The 18868-nt window shown below is 41.4% G+C and overlaps 1 protein-coding gene across 1 annotated transcript in view; it reads left to right on the plus strand.

Annotated features, from left to right (window-relative positions):
• LOC147628443 (RNA polymerase II transcription mediator) overlaps window positions 1-16985 on the plus strand; it is a 35091-nt gene extending 18106 nt beyond the window's left edge. Inside the window, exons 2-8 of the mRNA XM_086813590.1 lie at window positions 7185-7386; window positions 7483-7596; window positions 8502-8587; window positions 8666-9116; window positions 9245-9835; window positions 10234-10542; window positions 16023-16985. Coding sequence (XP_086669716.1) covers window positions 7185-7386; window positions 7483-7596; window positions 8502-8587; window positions 8666-9116; window positions 9245-9835; window positions 10234-10542; window positions 16023-16334 — 2065 coding nt within the window. The 3' untranslated portion in view covers window positions 16335-16985. The remainder of the gene's footprint in view (window positions 1-7184; window positions 7387-7482; window positions 7597-8501; window positions 8588-8665; window positions 9117-9244; window positions 9836-10233; window positions 10543-16022) is intronic.
• The last annotated feature ends 1883 nt before the right edge of the window (window positions 16986-18868 follow it).

Below are 18868 nucleotides of genomic sequence, written 5' to 3' on the forward strand. Positions count from 1 at the left end.
ATTTTAGGAATTGCGGGAGTACAAGTTGTATGTGAATGGCAAGAAGAGTGAGTTCTTTTTGTTAGAGATTCACTACTTGGGCCACATATTGTCCAAGTAAGGGGTCAAGATGGACCTAGAAAAGGTCAAGGCTATTATGGAATGGCCATAGTTGACTAGTGTGCATGCAATTCAAAGTTTCCTTGGCTTATGCTCTTACTACAGGAAGTTCATCAAGTGGTTTGGCGTGGTAGCTAGTCCATCGCATGATTTGACAAAGAAAGCTTTGGGATTCCGGTGGGCCAAAGCTAAAAACGAATCCTTTGAAGCATTAAAATTTTATGCTAGCAAAGGACCAGTGTTGATTATCCAGACTTATCAAAGCCTTTTATGGTAGAGTGTGATGCCTCAGGAGATTGCATTGGAGCAATCTTGAACCAAGAGGGCCATGCCGTGGTCTATGAGAGTTGAAGACTTCAAGAAGCCGAAAAGACCGCACCCACATACGATTCATGCCCTAAAGATTTGGAAGCACTATCTAATGGGTGTCGAGTTTATTATCAAGGCGGATCATCAAAGTCTTAGGTATTTCATGTCTCAACCTAAGATATCCGAAAAGGGTATAAGATGGGCTAGTTACTTGACCCAATTTCATTTTCAGATTATACATACCCATGGTAAAGACAACAAAGTAGCAGATACTCTATCTTGGAGACCCATGACTCATGCAGTTTCTATGGGATATCATATGGATTTCACTACGATGGAAGCTCTTTATGCTACAAATGAGGATTTCAAAGATACTTGGAGCAAATTACAAAACGGAGACTTGGTGACTTCTTATGTCATCAACGAAGGGTTCCTTACGATGCAAACCCGTTTATATGTGACTAGGGACTTGAGGCCAAAAGTAATGGAGGAATGCCATGCCCCACCTTACATGGGACATAGAGGTATCTTAACAATAACTCAGGCTTTGGAGAGTTATTTTTATTGGCCTAGCATGAGAAGGGACATTGAGCAATATGCTCCAGAATGTTTGGTTTGTTAGAAGGTCAAGTTTGACCGAGAAAAACCCGTAGAATTATTGCAATCTTTGCCAATTCCCAATGTTCCATGGGAAAGTATTGCTATGGATTTTATATTTGGATTGCCAAAGTCAGGATTTGGGAATGATGGAATATGGACTATTATTGATTGATTTAGTAAGTAAGCCCACTTTATTTCTCATCCGCCAGCTGGACACAGGAGAGGGATCTACGATGGGAGCTCCTCAGCAGCCTCACCATCTGGTTCACCTGGAGGGCCCGATGTTTTAGGGCCTTTGAGGGGAGATTGGAGCCACCAGCAGAGACTGTACAGGGGATTTGGTAGGAGTTGATCCACACCCTGCGAGGACAGTATGACCGCATCCGGGGTGACTCGGATGAGGCGATCTTGCGGCGCCAGGCCTTCCACACCACCTGGCGCATCGGCCCCTTCTATACCCTACACGCTGGGTCCCCCCGTTGGCATTACAGGCCACCAGTTTGGCTTCCCCCCCCCGCCTATTGTATGATTTAGCCCCTCAGTTCTTTGTACTGATGCTTGTACTTTTCAGCACCTAGGGAGAGTCTCCCGGGCTGCCTTGCTTTGTCCACTGCTCTATTTTTCTTGCGAGCAGGAGAGGATCTTTTGTAGCCCTATGGGCGTCTTTATATAACTAATGAAAGGATCTTTTCTCGGGGAAAAAAAAAAGCCCACTTTATTTCTGTGAAGAAGACTATCCGCACAAAGCATATGGCGAGATTGTTTATTCAGCAGATTTTCAAACATCATGGATTACCCAAATCCATTGTGGGGGATAGAGATCCTCGGACTATTAGTTTCTTTTGGAGAGCTCTTTTTGACAACATGGGAACAAAGCTGAATTTCTCTTCGGCTTATCATCCTCAAACAAATGGACAAAGTGAGATTGCAAACCTCTCTATTTTGGATATGCTGAAGTGTTATACTCTCGAAGCAAAGGATCGATGGGAGAAGTACTTGCCATTGGTTGAGTTTGCTTACAACAACACCATTCACTCCTCGATAGGCAAAGCTCCTTTTGAGATTATTTATGGCAAACCATTATCGTTATCCATTCTAAAGACCAAGGAAGAGATCTTTCATGTGGACGAGTTTGTTCGAGATTTGGATATAGCCTTTGCATAGGTTCGAAGGGCTATTGAGACATCTCAAGCCAAGCAAAAGAAAGTTGCAAATAAGCACAAATGGAAGGTCACCTTTGGGTCTTATTGCAATTTGAAAAAGCCAGACTTAGAAAGTCCAAAGCTAAGGAGCACAAGGGACCCAAGCTTGTCTCCAGATACTATGGACCTTTAATGATGTATGCTATCGATTGGATCTTCTAGATCATTGGAGGATACATAATGTCTTCCATGTCAACTTATTGAAGCCATATACCGGACTACCCCTAGAGGAGCTTGTTTTGGAGGATCCACCATAAGTGGAAGAACAAGAAGAAATCTTGCGGCCGGATTAAATTGTATTCCATTCCATGAGAAAAAGAGGAAAGATAATGGTTAGGAAATTCCTCTTGAAGTTTAAGAATTATTCGCCTATGGATGTGAAATGGATGCCAGAAGAGTACTTCAAGGACTATCCAGATATTCTTCGAGCTTATGAGAAAGTGGTTAGTCCCGATGTATTTGAAGTGTAAGCTTAGATGTCTTGTGATCAAGACAGATTTAAGAGGGAGGGATTGTACCTCTAGCCCTCTTCATTGTATATATTTACATTAAAATGGAATTGATCATTATTTTGCTTATGTAATGGTTAATTGGACATGCTCTAATTTGGGTGGCAACGATGCCAGAAAGCTCAAAGAGCAAGATTTGTATATGGGAGGCAACGATGCCAAATACTTGGACTTCACAGACAGGCAGTCATTGCGACTAGATGGCCCAGATGACTGTATTGGATTTCACAATTGGGCGGTCATTGCTACTAGATGGCCAAGATGACTGTATTGGATTCTATCGTCGGGCGGTCAATGTGACTAGATGGCCCAGATGACTATGGATTCTTGGGCGGTCCTAGTGACCAAATGGCCTTGAGCGATAGTCTGAGCGGTTTCCCTCGGGAGCCAAATGGCTCAGCACAGTTTCCAATGAAACCACACAGGACAATCCATGAACCGGAGGATCATTAGTTGTTCATTGCATACTGATGTATGTTTGAATTTCTTTGACTTTGTGTGCTGTTTTTGATGTGTGGACAATGCTTGGATTTATGGCATGTGATAATCCACTGGGCTTTAGACTACCTGGCCAGTACTCGGAGTATCCAGTAGATGCGAATGATGCATACCGCTTCCAAAAAGCAGCTCTAGGGGCAAAAAGCAAGGGTGTGAAGCTAGAAAAGCATAAATCAAGAACTTTGGCCATATTTTTTTATTGTTAAAATATTCAAAAGAGAAAAGACAAAAGCAAAGCATGGCAAAAAGCAGGGACCCCCCTTCAAGTATAAATGTCACGTGCACCAATGCCCAATGACACGCTAGCATCATTAGCAAGCATCTTTAGTAGATATGTGTTTCAAGGCATGTTTTCAGAGGCCAGAAAGGCACCAGTTTCAGCTGGCAAATTATATTTGGAATGCCAACATATAAAGTATTTTATGCATATTTTTAGGGCATTTATTGGACAACTTCAGATTTGTCCTCTGTAGAGCTGGCCGACCAGCAGCCTGAAGCCATATAAAAGCAGTCGCATCATTCTCCATTAAGCAGATTCAGTAAGCATTCATTGCAGTGGTCTCTCCTCAGCCTGAAGTGTTCCAGCCCACAGAGTCCACAGAGCATGTGCGTTTCAGCACCAAACGCAGCATCAACCAAAGGGGCTCGGCTGTGCGTTTCTATCATTGGAGGTTTTACAGCAGTAGATCTTCTTCATCAGCATCGAGGCAACGTTTACAGCACCTACGCGTGGCCTTCAGTTAACAACATCAGCATTCATCATCATAACGCATCTCCATCACATGGCAGATAGTCTACATCAGCCCCATCATCATAATCAGCAAGCTTATCAGATTTGTGCATAGATCTATTTGAGATCTCAGTTGTACTTCCGCATTCATTTAATTTAGCTTCATTGCATTGCATCTGTATCTCTCTTTGAGTCAGACCTACTTCTCTCATCTCTCTACTCCCTACTCTCTTGTTATCTATCTTGTGAGTAATTGAGTACTAAGTGCAGTCATTCAGTAGGTTAATCTACGGTTACAACGGTCAACAATCTTAGCATGTAACTATAAAAGAATCATTGATCCCTCTTGAATTCATAGACCAAGGGGGTGGAGATATTTTTGGAGCTGACCATGTTATCTCATCTCTCTACTTCCTACTCTCTTGTTATCTATCTTGTGAGTAATTGAGTACTAAGTGCAATCATTCAGTAGGTTAATCTACGGTAGCAACAACGACCAACAATCTTAGCATGTAACAATAAAAGAATTATTGATCCCTCTTGAATTCATAGACTAAGGGTGGAGATATTTTTGGAGCTGACCATCTTCTTCATCAAGAACAACCGGTTGCCTTCGTACAGCAGCCTGCTGTCGTCAGAGCGCCGCCTCATCTCCACCGGATTGCCGCCTTGTGCATCGTTTGACCTCTGCTCCGCCAGCATCTCTTGTAATCGTGGCCTTGCAGCATTGCCCCATGAGCACCGCCGCCGCCTTGCATCGCCGCAGCCCTATGATCGCTGCCAACAGAGGCCTGCCTCCGTCCTGTAGCACCTTCGCCGGCTTGCAACACCGCCTCAGTTGCGCATGCACCACCTTGCTGCGCGGCCCAATTGCGCCGCTTGTGCTTGCTGAGCCGCCAGCAACAGCACTGCCTGCAGACAGCAGCACCGCCAACGCCCTGCTGCCAGCCAGCTACCGACAGCCGTCAGAGCCGCTAGCCTAGGATTGCTGCCTGGTTGCCCTCTGCGCCAACAACATCTTCCCCATTTTGTGTGCCGGCTTTTTTCTGAAAGGAACCCGTGCCCCTCCTCCAACATCGCCAGCCAATGTGGACAGATTTGTTGGGGATTGTTCCTACACCAAAGTTTGACATCTTCCATACATCAGAACATCAAGAACTTCATCAAATACACACATCCACTGTGTGACTTGTTTACAAACTTGGAGATGTTTTGGTCTAGATTTGGATATTGGATTTTGGTACTAGTTCGGTGTAAGACTCTCGTGGGTCATCCTCGTGGTGTGCTCGGCATTAGAGATCTTGTGCTTTTACACCGACTTCAGCCCGACCTCGTCATCGACATATTTGTTTGATATTGTATTCATTTGTTGTATTGGTCCTCGGGGAGTAATGCCACAGAGCCAGGAGGGTCTTGGCTTGGAAAAGTTTGTGGATTGCTCCTAAAATAAATTTGTGAAAGGGAGCGGGGCCTGTTCTCCGCTCAGTGTGGTGTACTATGTAAAATCCCTATACCCCTCTCTCTCTCCCTTCTCTCTCTATCTATATCTCTTGGACACGTGGTTGAATCAATTAGTGCACGCTCTGTTGGGCTTACATGTGACAATGGAGTGAGGACACAACCGACGAGCTAGCAAACCCACATCAAGGAGTTACATTGTGGCTTGAAGGCATGACCCAACGATAGATGGTTCGGCAAGGCTAAGGTAAGCTCTTGACTTGAACGTGTGTCCGTAGTAGTTGAGTGGCATAGAGGCCTTCATTGATTTGTTTGATTTTTTTTTGAATTTATATATTGGGTTATCTTGAAAATCTGGTATGCCGGGTGGAGCTATTACTAGGTATCCCCAAAGCTTTGTACTTGAAAAATACTCTCTTATGGACCCCAATGTGATATACAATGTACGGATACATAGTACATTTGCACATGGTTATCTTGCATCCTTCATTGGATTGTTAATTAAGTGAATAATTAAGATCTCCGGGTACGCACCACCCCCCCATTATATTAGGCTTTCGGGATTTTAAAGAATGGTTGGCAATGGTGAAAGTGCAATTAGGTACAACCTTTAAAAAGGCTCTCAAAATTGATTCAAAAGGGTAGGGGTCTCCAAGGAATTTGATGGTTTTTGCAAGGAGCATGGTATAAAGCATTGGCTTACCATTCCTCATACTCTAAGCAAAATGAGTTGTGGAGAGAGAATCGTTAAATTTGCTAGATGGCTCGGAGTATAGTATATGCTAAGTGTCTTCCACAATCCTTTTGTGCCAAGGCAGTTAACACTATGCTCTACATCCTCTAAGCAAAATGAGTTGTGGAGAGAGAATTGTTTAATTTGTTAGATGGCTCGGAGGGCAGTCTATCGTGAAGGTAGAGCTTATTGAGGATTTCCGGAAAGAGAAATCCAAGCCAAAACCCAAGAAAAAACCAATACCATGTGTTTTTTAGCAAAGGTGATTGTAATTGATACTTGACATTGTAGATTTATGGAAAGAGAAACCCCCAAAACCCAAGTGGGCAGTCTATCGTGAAGGTAGAGCACTTAATGAGGATTTTCGGAAAGAGGAACCGAAGAAAAAACAAATACCATGTGTTTTTTAGCAAAGGTGATTGTATTGATACTTGACATTGCGGATTTACTAGTAGATTAGTAGGATGTGTTTCATGTATGTTTTTTAATTTTCTGGTCCATAGATTCAACTCAAGACTGACATGGTCTTGCAATTATGTATTTGTCTCGTAGGTCATTTTGGCCTTCTGTAGAAGTTAATATCACTTTCTTTCTTTCTCTTGTTGTTCACTAGCACTCACACAAATAGGCCTTACATCCTCGATAAGGATTTTGAAGTAGGAAGTACCATTGAGTGCCTGGATATTTATATTTCCACATGGGTTTGAGTGTCCAAGATGTAAAGGAACAATGCTCCTTTACTTGGCCAATGGTGAGTGTGCGCGCTTGAGTTGTGATGTGAAGATGTCAGAGTCTCCCTTGCCAAAGCCCACCTGGATGTAGATTTTTTTGAGCTGCAAAGGCAGTGAGCTTATTCAGGTTGTTCCCTCAAATGCTCTAACAATGACAACGTTGCTGCTATGCAAGATGACAGCTCCAGCGCAACCTAGGTGGACTTTCATATATAGTCTAGGACGTGTTGTTTTCTTAATTAGAATGCTTGGTCTTATCCCTCATGAACAGTAGTAGTTGACAATAGGCTGCTTATTTGGCTGGTGAAATGACAGTGAACGTACCCCCGAGGAGAAGTCACGCTTCCTTCTACAACGCATTGATTTTGATCAGTCAGAGAAGAAGGATGCTAAGAAGGCTAAAAGCAACAAGGAGGCTATTTCCCAGTCAACCTTGAAATGGCCATGGCAAGGACTTGTGGAGAATCTGCAACTGGCTCACCAGGAGTTGTCATACATTTTGGACTTTCTTACCCATGTAACATAATCACCTTTTTTCTTGGGTTTCTTGTAGGCCTGCTGATTTGTAAGTCTTTGATTGGAGTTGCTAAGGTTGTAAAGCTTTTGGTAACAGGTGGAAGCAAATGATGCTATCACAGTGGCAAATATGGTGAAACCAAAGCAGTTGCCGCATGAGGCCTGCTCAGAACTAGCTTTACGTGCAGCTGCGAAGCTGCATAATTTTAAGGTGATCAAATATTGGCTCCTTTACTAAATCTATTGCTCTCTCTATACTATGTATATGGTCCTCTTTAATTAGGATGTATTGAGCTGCTGGCTATCTTATTGGTGGGTATTGTGTCGCATAAATCTAGATTCTATGCTAGATCTCATATATATTAAAGGCCACAGACTTTGATCTTTTTAGTTCATAATCTGAAGGAGTGGGCCAAAACCATTTTTTTGATGAAGTATATGGTTTCCAGAATGGGCAGGACATTTAAGGACTGCATGCTTTGCTATATTAACTGTATGTGGTTTGTGCCTTTGCCACTTCTTGTTTTGTCTCTACCTGTGGTGTGGGATGCTACCCAAATCCATCCATGGATACTGTGGGCATGTGCCAATTTCGGGGACCCCAAAAGTATTGGCATCTGAATGAACCCCTCATCATTGATTATAAGGAATAGTCTCTGTAGGGAGCCAGTATGGTTAGCAAGGGTGAATGTACCCATGCTCTAGAAGTATACCTGTTTAAATTGCCTGAAGCCTATGATTAATCTTCTATGCTAATAGATATGAGGCACATACGTATCTTGTGGAAGTAAGCCTGCTATAAATCATCTTCAAGAGCTCAGGGCCAAGTTATAAGATCATGACTTGACAAATACACTCATGCAGAAGCTTAAAGAACTTGCATTTGTCATATGACATATCATAATTCTGTTTTAAGTGAGAAAGAGTTTTCATAGCTTTTCCAAAGAGTGGCTTTACTTCTTGTATGGCAAGAATTCCATTAGGCACCAGCTCTCTAGTTGCTTGGGCTGCACTATTGCTTTACTGGTACAGGTCTTCGCGTTTTATTTGCTTAGGACCAAAGGTCTTCTCTTGTAGAAAAGCCCTCATGTGATCATCAGCACTTTCATGTTGCAGAAAGTTGGGAAGTATTTGAAACAAACTGCAAAGGCGCTGGAGCAGCAGGTGGACAGAGAGGCTGTCTTCTATGGAGCCCTTATGAGGTATGATCATGAAAAGTGGGACCTATCTTGCGCAAATAGCTATCTTTGATTATGAAATTGAAACTGCTTGGATGATAGGCTGCAGCAGCATTGGAAGGTCAAGAGGCTCCGAGGCATTTCTGCAGGTCCAGGAGGAAATGCAGGTTTCACCATTGATTTATCTTACCCACAGATGTCAGCTGAGATGATGTCTGGGCTGTCAATTCGATCAGCTGGTCTATATTCGGTGAATGTGGAGCAAGACTCAAGTGGATTACTCATGGCGGACCTGCCAGGTCATTGCATTAATACACTTCACATGCGTTTCAGTGGGCCTTACACCCCTCATAACGGCTTAAAAGGTGAGCTTTCAAAGGAGGATTTTACTGTTTTATCATCCCACGAAATGAAACCCGAGCTGGAGAACAAATCTACAGAAAAAAAAGCAAGGGTTACGACCGAAAAGGATGTTGGAGAGGCTGTGAATTTTGGGGCAAATGCAGCTCATTCAGTTCTTCGCCGCATCCAGACAGCAATAATTAATGAGCAGGTATGTTATGTATGTTCATACATATATACACACGTATATAAAGAACAAATGCTGTTTTTGAACCTGAAAATATAATCCAGGATTAAGTGTGTCTTGGTGCCAACACTTGCACTGCAAAATATGTGCAGATTTTTGAATGGACAGTAAGAGAAGCTTTGCAACCCTCATCAGGCTTGGTTGTTACTGGCATTGAAGAGAGTAGTCTCCAGCTCAGTTTAGGACACTCGTGTGCCCTTGTGCTAGAGCTTTCAAAAGCTATGGAGGACAACCCTGATGTTCAAAATCCAAAAGTTGCAGACATTGATGGGCATGGAGCTAGGAAGTCTAAAATAGAAGCCCAAGGTCTGGAACATAATCATGATGAAATAACTTCTGCAGAGTTTAATCTTAAAGAAGCAGAGCATGGGAGCTCTCAGTCAAAGGGGGTATGCACCAATTTCCGGAAAGACATGAGTGCATTTGTATGTTTGCAGCAGGCTTTCTATTACAGTGCATTTGGACATCCACAAGAGTTGGAATCATTGTCATACCCAGCACCCAAACCAGGGCAGATGAAGAGTGTTGATGGAGCCTCATTATTAAGCAAATCAAGGGATTCTGGGACAGGTGTTTGGCAGGATTCCCTGGTTGTCGAAGCTGTTGGGTCACTGAAACACTTCTCCTTAACTATGCGTCATAGGGTTTTCAGCTCTAGAGTGCTTTCAGAATTAGAGAAGCTGGTAAGTGCTATTACTACATATTTCTGAACTTGTTCAAGCTTTCTAAAAAACACTATAATGAGACTAAAACAAGGTAAGGTACTTATGTGGCCCTCCAAGGGAATGCCTCTTTCTGCATCCAGCTTGATCAAGAGCCTGTTTGTTTTGTTTGCCCACTCGTTGAGTTTATTTTACGTTATTGTAACAAAGGGTTGGCCAACAAGAGATCCTGTTATGATACATGAGTAATGGCTAAGGTTGCTTATTTCTCCTTTGATTAGTTTAAGGTCCCAAACTCTATTCCAGCAGGCATTGTGGTCTCTATCTCTTTTTTATATCAATATGCAGTAATTTTTATCACACTCTTTAGAATGGCTCTAACAACAGTATTTTTGTCACAAACTTTTTATGATATGCAGGTACGGGGAGTGCCTTACCTTTTTCTTTCATTTCATCCTACTTGGAGCTCGCGGGTTACAACATGGGAGCTTAAGTTAGAGATACCCCAACCAATAGTGGAAGGATGGAAGATGAGCATGGTTAGCTGGAGAGAGGCCCAAAAGAAGACCAGATCAAAATTCTGTCTCAAAGTGATTTCGTGTGATGCTTTGCTTTTTGTGGAAGGTCTAGAAGCCATGCACATGCAAGAAGGTGCATCTTTGGAAGAGTGGAAGAGGTCAAAGCATAGATGTGACTTGACTGAGCTCTCTGGATTTCTTCTATATCAGGTATGAAATGCCTTTACATATTTAAAATGTTTATTCTATTTTATTCATAATTTTGTGCTTTGAAGTATGGGTGAGCTGATTTTTTTTGAGTGTCGTATATGTGTATATGTGTGCATGCACGTGTGCATGTGTATAAATGTGTGTGTTTGATGAGTCTGTGAAGGGACTCCCATTCATGTATGCCAAATTGGGAAGCGGCCTTGTATCGGTACATCCGTAAGGTCTTGTATGGCTGTTTTTTTTTTCAAAAATGTCTTTGCTTTATGCTCGATCTTGCATGCCTTTGACTGTGCTGCTGCCACTGTTGCATGAATTCTGCTGCTTTTCTGCCTTTTGGTTTCTCTTGCTTCCCAAGCAAGGCCCCCAAGCCAAGCTTAACAAACTTAAGCTTATAAGATTCTACTCTAAGCTTACTCACAAGCTTAGAAAGGCTTATGCTTTTCCACTAGGTCCAAGAAGATAAACTCTCTATTTCTGTATTGATAAGATCCCCCAAGAAACTGTTACATGCCTTCCTTATAAACGATGATGGCCTCATGCTTTTTCCAAAGAAAACTATTGTGCTTTCCCTAAAAAGACACCTAGCACTCTATTTATGGCCAAATCAAAATTATAAGGCCCCCTTGTTACCCTTGCATGAATAAATGCTAACCTAGAAAACTTAAATCGGAAGATGGTCAATTTACGCCTGGCTTTATTCATAATTACCATGATGAATTAGCCAGAGGCTTGGGGAAGCTTTTCTTTCCAAGTGGCAAACCATTTTCTGAGGGAACAAGAATGACCTTAGCCTTTTTGTGGCTGTCAAAGCTGTGGGGAGGGGCGGCATTCCAAAGCTGATGGTGACTTGTTGAATACTCTTCACCACAGAATATTGGGCACCTCAAGTTCCAGAGTTGATGCATACAATTGATTTTGGTCAGAGCTGACACATCATCAATTTTGGGAATTTGAAAAGATTCCTGTTTATAAGGCCAGCAAAAATATGTGGCTGGCGTTGTTCCTTTGCTGACCCCCAACCATGAATGACGTGTACAAGCTTCAACACTCTGAAAGACGACAAATTGTGCAACAAAAAAATTGATTGCATTCTACACCCCCAAATTGATAAGCATGCATGTACTTTTCAGTTTGGCAAGCCTTTGCTAGCTAATCCCACAGTTCAATTACAGAAGAAAACCTTTTTGTTGTGCACACGACCACAAACTTTCTCCTCCACTAAATCTCCTCTTGAACGAGCTGTGACATGGCCTCATCCCCTGATCCTGATTGTTGCAGGCGATGCACATGCGAGCTCTTCACTAGGGATACCTCTGTGTAACAAAACGATTTGCACATCCATCTGATGCCGCCTCTCATAGTCCTGCTTCATCAACTCCTGAAGTAGAACCTTTCATGCTGTTCCAATTGATTGCAACCTTTAGAATCTTTGTAAACAAACCTTTTCAAGTGATGAGCAACCATCGACCCAAAATATCTGCACTCTTTCTTTTCCTCCTCACGCTCTTGCACAAGCCTCATTGCTTCATGAAAACTAGCAGGAGCTGTTTGGCGTACCTATCTTCGTAGATCCCTGTAACACGCCAATAAAAGTGTACAACTGGAGCTGCTATGGAATTCAACTTTGTACAGTTCTTTAAGATTTTGTGTGTGACTTTGCTGCAAGGTAGAGAGAGCTCAAGCTGGCTCCCATGTGCACTCCCCCCCCGCGCCCCCCCCCCCCCCCCTCTCCCCGCTCCCCAGCGGTTTTCCTCTGCACATCCTTCCTGCCCCTCCACCCCACTTCCTTCCCTTTCCCTCCTTCGCGCAGCCCCCCTCCTGCTCCTCCCTCCTCCGTGCAGCCCCCTCGCACTCCTCGCCGCCTCCCTCTTCTTGGCCTTCCACATCCCTGTGCTCTCCGGCCCCCCCTCCTCATGGCTTTTTGCCTCCTGTTATGATTCGCCCCCGGGTCTCCTGCTTGATCTTCATTTGGCATTGGATTTCGATCTCTGGTTTTACCCCTCCGGAGGACTCCATGGCAGCCGCTCTCCCTCCCCCTACCAAGACCATCTTTTGTTATATATTCGAGGCTAACCCTAGGATTAGGTTGGCTAATCCTAGGGTTATATTGGCTAATCTATGGGTTAGGGGTCCAGAAGATAAATAAGCAAGCAATTATAATGGTTAAGGCTTATAAAAGCTTATAAGTGAATAATAAAGCTTATAAGTTAATAATCCTATTAGTATAGCTTTTATTGGCGATTGGCAAGAGCTATATAAGTGTGAGTTATGAGTGGGTTATTGTTGTATTGTGTTATTGTGCACATGTAACATGCAGTGGAATTATGCGTAGATGTAGAATCCTGTCACACAAAGTCTCACACCGCCTTCTTTATCCTGAGTTTCATGAGTCTTTAGCAATCCACTTTATCACTTCACACTTGAAGAGATGAGATAGAGAAATAGAGATCTATACACCTTATTGGGTCCCAAATTACCCACTGAAGGGCCCCCTCCTATTGCTAGGAGTATTTGCTTTATTACTTTGAAGAGAATGACTGACTTGGGACTGTAGATAAGCCATACACAAGACCTTCGGAAGACCAAGAGTTGGGCTGAACTATACACGGCTGTAGAAGCACCAATGATGTCCAATCTCAAGGTCAATGCACTCTTCCAAGGGGCTGTAGGAAGCCTGCAAAAACGTGGCTAAGAGATGGGCTGTTTTGGGACTGTTCTAGGCTGTGAATATGCAAGATGAATGCATGAATATGCGGGATTTACCTTCACCTGAGAGGATGGAGCAAACGATGATGTATGTGTATGCTGAAATCTGCTGTAGGCTGAGAAACGACTCGATAGATCAAGATAAGGGATGACAAATTGAGGACTTGCTTAACTGAAATTCCCGCAGAGGAATGTTCAGAAGGGACTAAAGCGCTACTTTCTTGGCTTATTGTTGATGATGGGTTTTATGCTGCTGAATGCTTCTATGCTTCAAGCGATGATGATCCAAAGGGCTGAATGCTGAATCATTGATGCTTTAATGATGCAAAACGATGCTATTTATATGAAGCTATGTGGCTGGTCGGCTGGCTACAGAGCTGGCCGACTGTAGCATTAGATGCTGCACGACTTGCTAATGTAATAATGATGATAATAATGCTAATAAATATGCTAAAAATGCTGAATAAAGTTTTAAGGCTTCTACAATGGTTTACATGCACATGGGGATGAATGCTATGCAAATGTAGACCATGATCTGATGCAAACCCTAAGGCTTCTACTGACTCTACATGCATGAATGATTCTCTTCAAGTGGGTTAAGGGACTTGACTGACTGATTGACACTCAAGGCTGAGGAATGACCTATGTAGCTCGTGCTTGACATATCCTAGACTGAGGATTACAATGGGGCTACGGCATATGACATTTTCATATCCTAAAGGGTCCTACTACTGTACAATGATGCACTGATGATGAGCCATCTTGTCACCATGCACTTGCATGTGACTTTCCCTCTTGTGGCGGCAAGTTCATGGCTTCCAAGTAGTCCGCTAATAACTGGGGGTACTCTTGAAAGAATTCTTTGTCTAGCCAAATTACTTCGTGAGTACCTCGATCTAGGAACTTTGTGTAGAACTGACGGAGTCTTCGTTCCAATGATAAAGAAGGATCTGCTCAGGCCAATGAGTTCTGCTTCGTCAACCATGTCTGGCTGCTGTTCATCTGAAAATTAAATACTTCTAGTCCAACATATAGTTTTCACCATGCTTCCAACGATGAAGAAGGATCTGCTCAGGCTCAATGAGTTTTGCTTCATCAACCACGTTTGGCTACTGTTCATCTGAAACATCAAATACTTCAGGTCCAACATATTGTTTTAGCCAAGAAACATGAAAAACATCATGCATCGTCCAACTGTTAGGTAACTTCAACTACATGGAGACATCACTTAGCTTTTTAACTATAGGAAAAGGTCTAAAACTACGGAAAGGCGCAAAAGAAGGCTGCGGAGAGGTGGAGGCAGGGGATGCAAAGGACAAGCGGAGGGCAGAGGGGTGCAAGGAGGAGATGGGGGGCTGGTGCAGAAACGTGCAGGGGAGCTCCAGCTCGTTTTTTTTGCACAGCCTTGAGACTTCATCCACATAAATGCTGAAAAATAAGAGAGAAGATTCCCAATCCATAACTTGATCTTCCGAAGCAGACGAATCTTCCTCATCCCGCATGTGGATCTTGCTAGGGTCCATGGACGGGCAGGCCTTAGATTTAACCATCTTAATAGGTAAGGGTGTATTCCGGCAAGGATTTTTTTGTTCCTCTTCCAAACTGGAAGGAAGAGCACAAGGCATTATGTCCAGCCTAGGAATGTGAAATCCATTACTCACAGAGTGCCCAACTTATAAAAAGTCCACCCTTTAAAAATGAATGTGAATGGCTTTAAAAATCAGGGTGCCCATCTAATAAAATGTCCACTCTCCATTAAAACTGATGTGAACACTTTCCACTATTTGGCCTCCTTTCATGTGTGAAACTTTCCCAAGGGCTCTCGGGCTTGCCAGGGGGGAACAAGTCCCGCTTGACCAAGATCCTGTTCCGGGCACCATGTCTAGTCTTTGTGGTGCCTGTTTCTTGCACCGGATAAACCTCCCCTTTCCAAAGCTTGTTCTTTCCTGATCTTTTGGGCATCCTGGACCTGGTGTTCTCCAGAGCCCAACCACATGTGAAAACATCAGGAAATGTCCAGGCTGGTGACAATTCCTCTTTATGTAGATCTCGTAAGTTGCTGAGCAATGGAGTATACAAGGTAGCTTTATAAAAAATGCGACTCCAATGTTGCTTGAGTCTACTCCTGAGTTCGGCTCTTCATGTCATTCTATGCCACCACAACATATGTCAAGTTTTCAACTTTATATCCTTTCATTGCTGAGCTACTGGAGGAATAAATCCAGATGCATGCTGAGCGAGTCTCACCCAATAATGATTCACCAGTATAAGGTTATCTAAGTGTGATAAAAGAAACTCGGCATTATCAGGGATTGAAGCCTTGCTTTTTCCTGCAGTAAACCCTGCTCTTTATGTGAAATCTAGGCCATAATGCTAAACCAACCCTTAAAATTTGTCCATTAAGTCTGTTGAGAACAGGGTTGGACTGTGACCATTCACTTGTTTCTAATAGAGTTGCGTGTGCATGCCTCCTGCATGGGTGGGTGCATGCAGTCTGAGGTGGAGAGACTCCCCTTATGGATGGTTATCTGTAGAAGAAAAGATTGAGGTGGAAGGACTCCCCTTATGCCTGGCTGCATCAGGGAAAGAGAGAATACAGTATAAAGTAAACAATTTGGTGTAACATTCTTGGTCATCCTGTTTAAGAAATTTAATGTAGTCCTCTGATCGTATCTGAGTTTTTGAAATGGCTTTGTTTTCAGGAGTCCGTGTACTAATAAATTGATTTTGTCTTGAATTTTTTCCGTGTGTGTCTGCTATGCTGGAGCATGCAGCTTGCAGGACAGCTAGTAAAGTGGCTCTATGAGGAGGCCATAGTCATGGGCTTGAAGGTCAGAAGAAACTTGCTGAGTATTTTCTTCCATATAAGCAGTAAGGATGACTATGTTGTTCTTGCCAGCCTTGATATTCAAGCCTACTGTATCAATTGGTGGCTTCAATTGCTGGGTCCTGAGGGAGAAGATGGCCAAAAACAAGAGCTGGCCTCGAGTAAAAGTCATTCCAGAAGGTTCTTGGGACCCCTGAATCTAGAAACTCTACGAGGTATTCTTGTGGATCTTTTGAATTCTTGTAGTGATGAGTTGTGAGAGTGTTGTTTGCAAGGATAGACAGAACTCCGACATGCAAGTGGGATCAAAACCCATGTCAGGTATTAAACATGTAGCTATCCATATGTATAAAAAGGGTACGATAACTGAGCCGCAGGCCTCTTACATTGTTTGGTGCTCATTGGCTTCTTTGAGGGTTGGTTGTGACGGATGTCTTGATGGAAACCAAGTAGCATGAACAAAAACAACTTGCAGGGTCGGGTATTGGAGCTCGGGTATTGGAGCTTAGAACATGTTTAATGTCAATGTATTTGTGGAGCTTGGCAAACACATGGGCCAAGGCTTTCAGTTGTTGCCAAGAAGAGACATGCAGGCCAAGGCATGAGTTAAAGCCTCGAGAGACCTGAAAGAGCCACCACCAGAACTCTCTCCTGTGCACTTCAGGGACTTTATTAACATAACTTGGAATCTCTCCCATGCAGTTACAATAAGAATCTGCATTGGGATGGGTGCTCTCTTATAAATGTGTTGCATGGTGTGGATGTTCTTCAAGTAAAGTGGCCAGTTTTCTGAAGGGGATACTTCTTGCAATTTTTTGTGGGAGAAGTGCAAGTTGTGTTCTGTTCTATAATGAGGTGTAACAATATCTGATTAAGGAATACATTTTCAAATAAAGTACATAATTAGGACTGATGTGAGCAATACTGAAGGCATGTATGCATCCACCCACCCACACTTGCTTTGAAGCATGTGGAATGCAGCAATGCTGGTAGGTTCCTTGGAGTACATTTTTTGAAGTTTTTTTTTTTTTGGGAGTAAAGATTCATTATACTATTCAGTGCAAACTTTGTGATTCTTTTTTTTGCAAGGAAGAAAATAGTATTATTAATGAAAAAAAAATATTATCACAATGTGCTTGAATATATATATTTGGGCTTGTGATATCAAACAATAACAATAAATAATAATCAATTAATTCTCAAGGCTTTTGATACTCCATCACAAGGCTTTTATGCGTTTCATAATAATGTGATAGCTTGGTTGAATCATGATAATTTACCCTTTTCCTAGCTCCTACTAGGCTCTTGGTGTGAACACACCAAAAATGAGCAACTCCATAGTCTCCAATAAAACCGAGTTACTAGCCAACTAAGTATTAAGTTGTTATGCTACTTAAATTATCATTAGTATCATAAATAATAACTTTTTCTTTTTCTTTCTCCTTTTTTATTTTATTTCTTTTTTTTTAAACATATCTCTATTTTCTCCATAATCTAATTAATATTCTTACTTAAAATATCATCTTATAATTTATTTTCTTTCCTTCTAATTTAGTTTACTTTCTTTCATTTCTTCTCTCTTTTCACTTTTCTTTCATACAAACCACACATAACTCATTACACTTTTCTTGATTACTTTCTACTATCTTCACTCTCTATGCATCTTTCTTTTTATTCCAATGAACTAATATTCTAATATTTAATAAATAAAGGAAATAAAACTCAAAATTTTCTTAATGTTAATACTTTTTCAAAATATTAACTCACTCATATTTTGTTTTTTTCTCAATATCTTATTTTCTACTTTTCACACAAATTGTTATTTTTAAATATTATATTATTTCACTTATATTTTGTTAAATACTCTAATTAACTTCATTAATCTATTCTTCTTCCTAATTCTTTATAAATCTTCTTTAACAAATATCTTGAACTTAACCAAAAACCTTTTATTTATCTCAAAAAATATAGTTTTTAAATTTTGTGAAATCATTATCATTCTATGATATTTCCTAAATTAAAAACAAAGTTTCATTTCTATTCTACATTTTTCATAAATTATCTCAACTTTTTACTATTTTTTATAAGTTTTCTAACACTACAAATGAATATATTTTGCTTTGAAAATAGGTTTTTTATTTTTAAAATACATAGCAACATCTCTAAAAACTCCAAGCAAAATTACACACATTTTGATCCACTTTTGTTACTCTTAAAAATAAGAAATTTTAATTTCAATTCTTTATTTTTTATTTTTTAAAAAGTTTTAAAACTTAAAATAATTAAGTATAATTGGTTAAATTCAACCATAATTAATGTTTAAGGCATCAATAGATCAAGTTTTTTATCTAGTATTCTTTGTTACAAGAGCTTTTTAATTAGGTAACCCATTCTCTTATTTTTATTCTCTAGTAATCATATAAAGACACTTATCTCTTAATTTGATTGATTTCATTACAAATTTGTAAGGGAATTATGTTGCCAATGTTGATCAGAGTGTTGCTCCATCATCTTCCTCCACCCATTGCTCTTTATTGCTCTTTTAATTTATTCAAATGGCTTCATTCGTCTTTCTTGAATTACTAATTTTCCTAATAACAAAGCGTCCTTGTGAGCATAATCTTGAACCATCTACTCTTCATCTGCTCCCCTCGACATCTTTATAAGATCTGGAAAACATAATTACCACCAATAATCTGGCCCAAAGAAAATTGACAATCTCACATGTAAAGAAAGTACTCCTTCATTCGATCATTCTCTCTCGCAATAGCCATAATTAATCACATCTCTACA

The sequence above is a fragment of the Cibotium barometz genome, chromosome 19 (genome assembly GCF_041138505.1).
Source record: "Cibotium barometz isolate CiBa-2024 chromosome 19, ASM4113850v1, whole genome shotgun sequence".
Taxonomy (NCBI): Eukaryota; Viridiplantae; Streptophyta; class Polypodiopsida; order Cyatheales; family Cibotiaceae; genus Cibotium; species Cibotium barometz.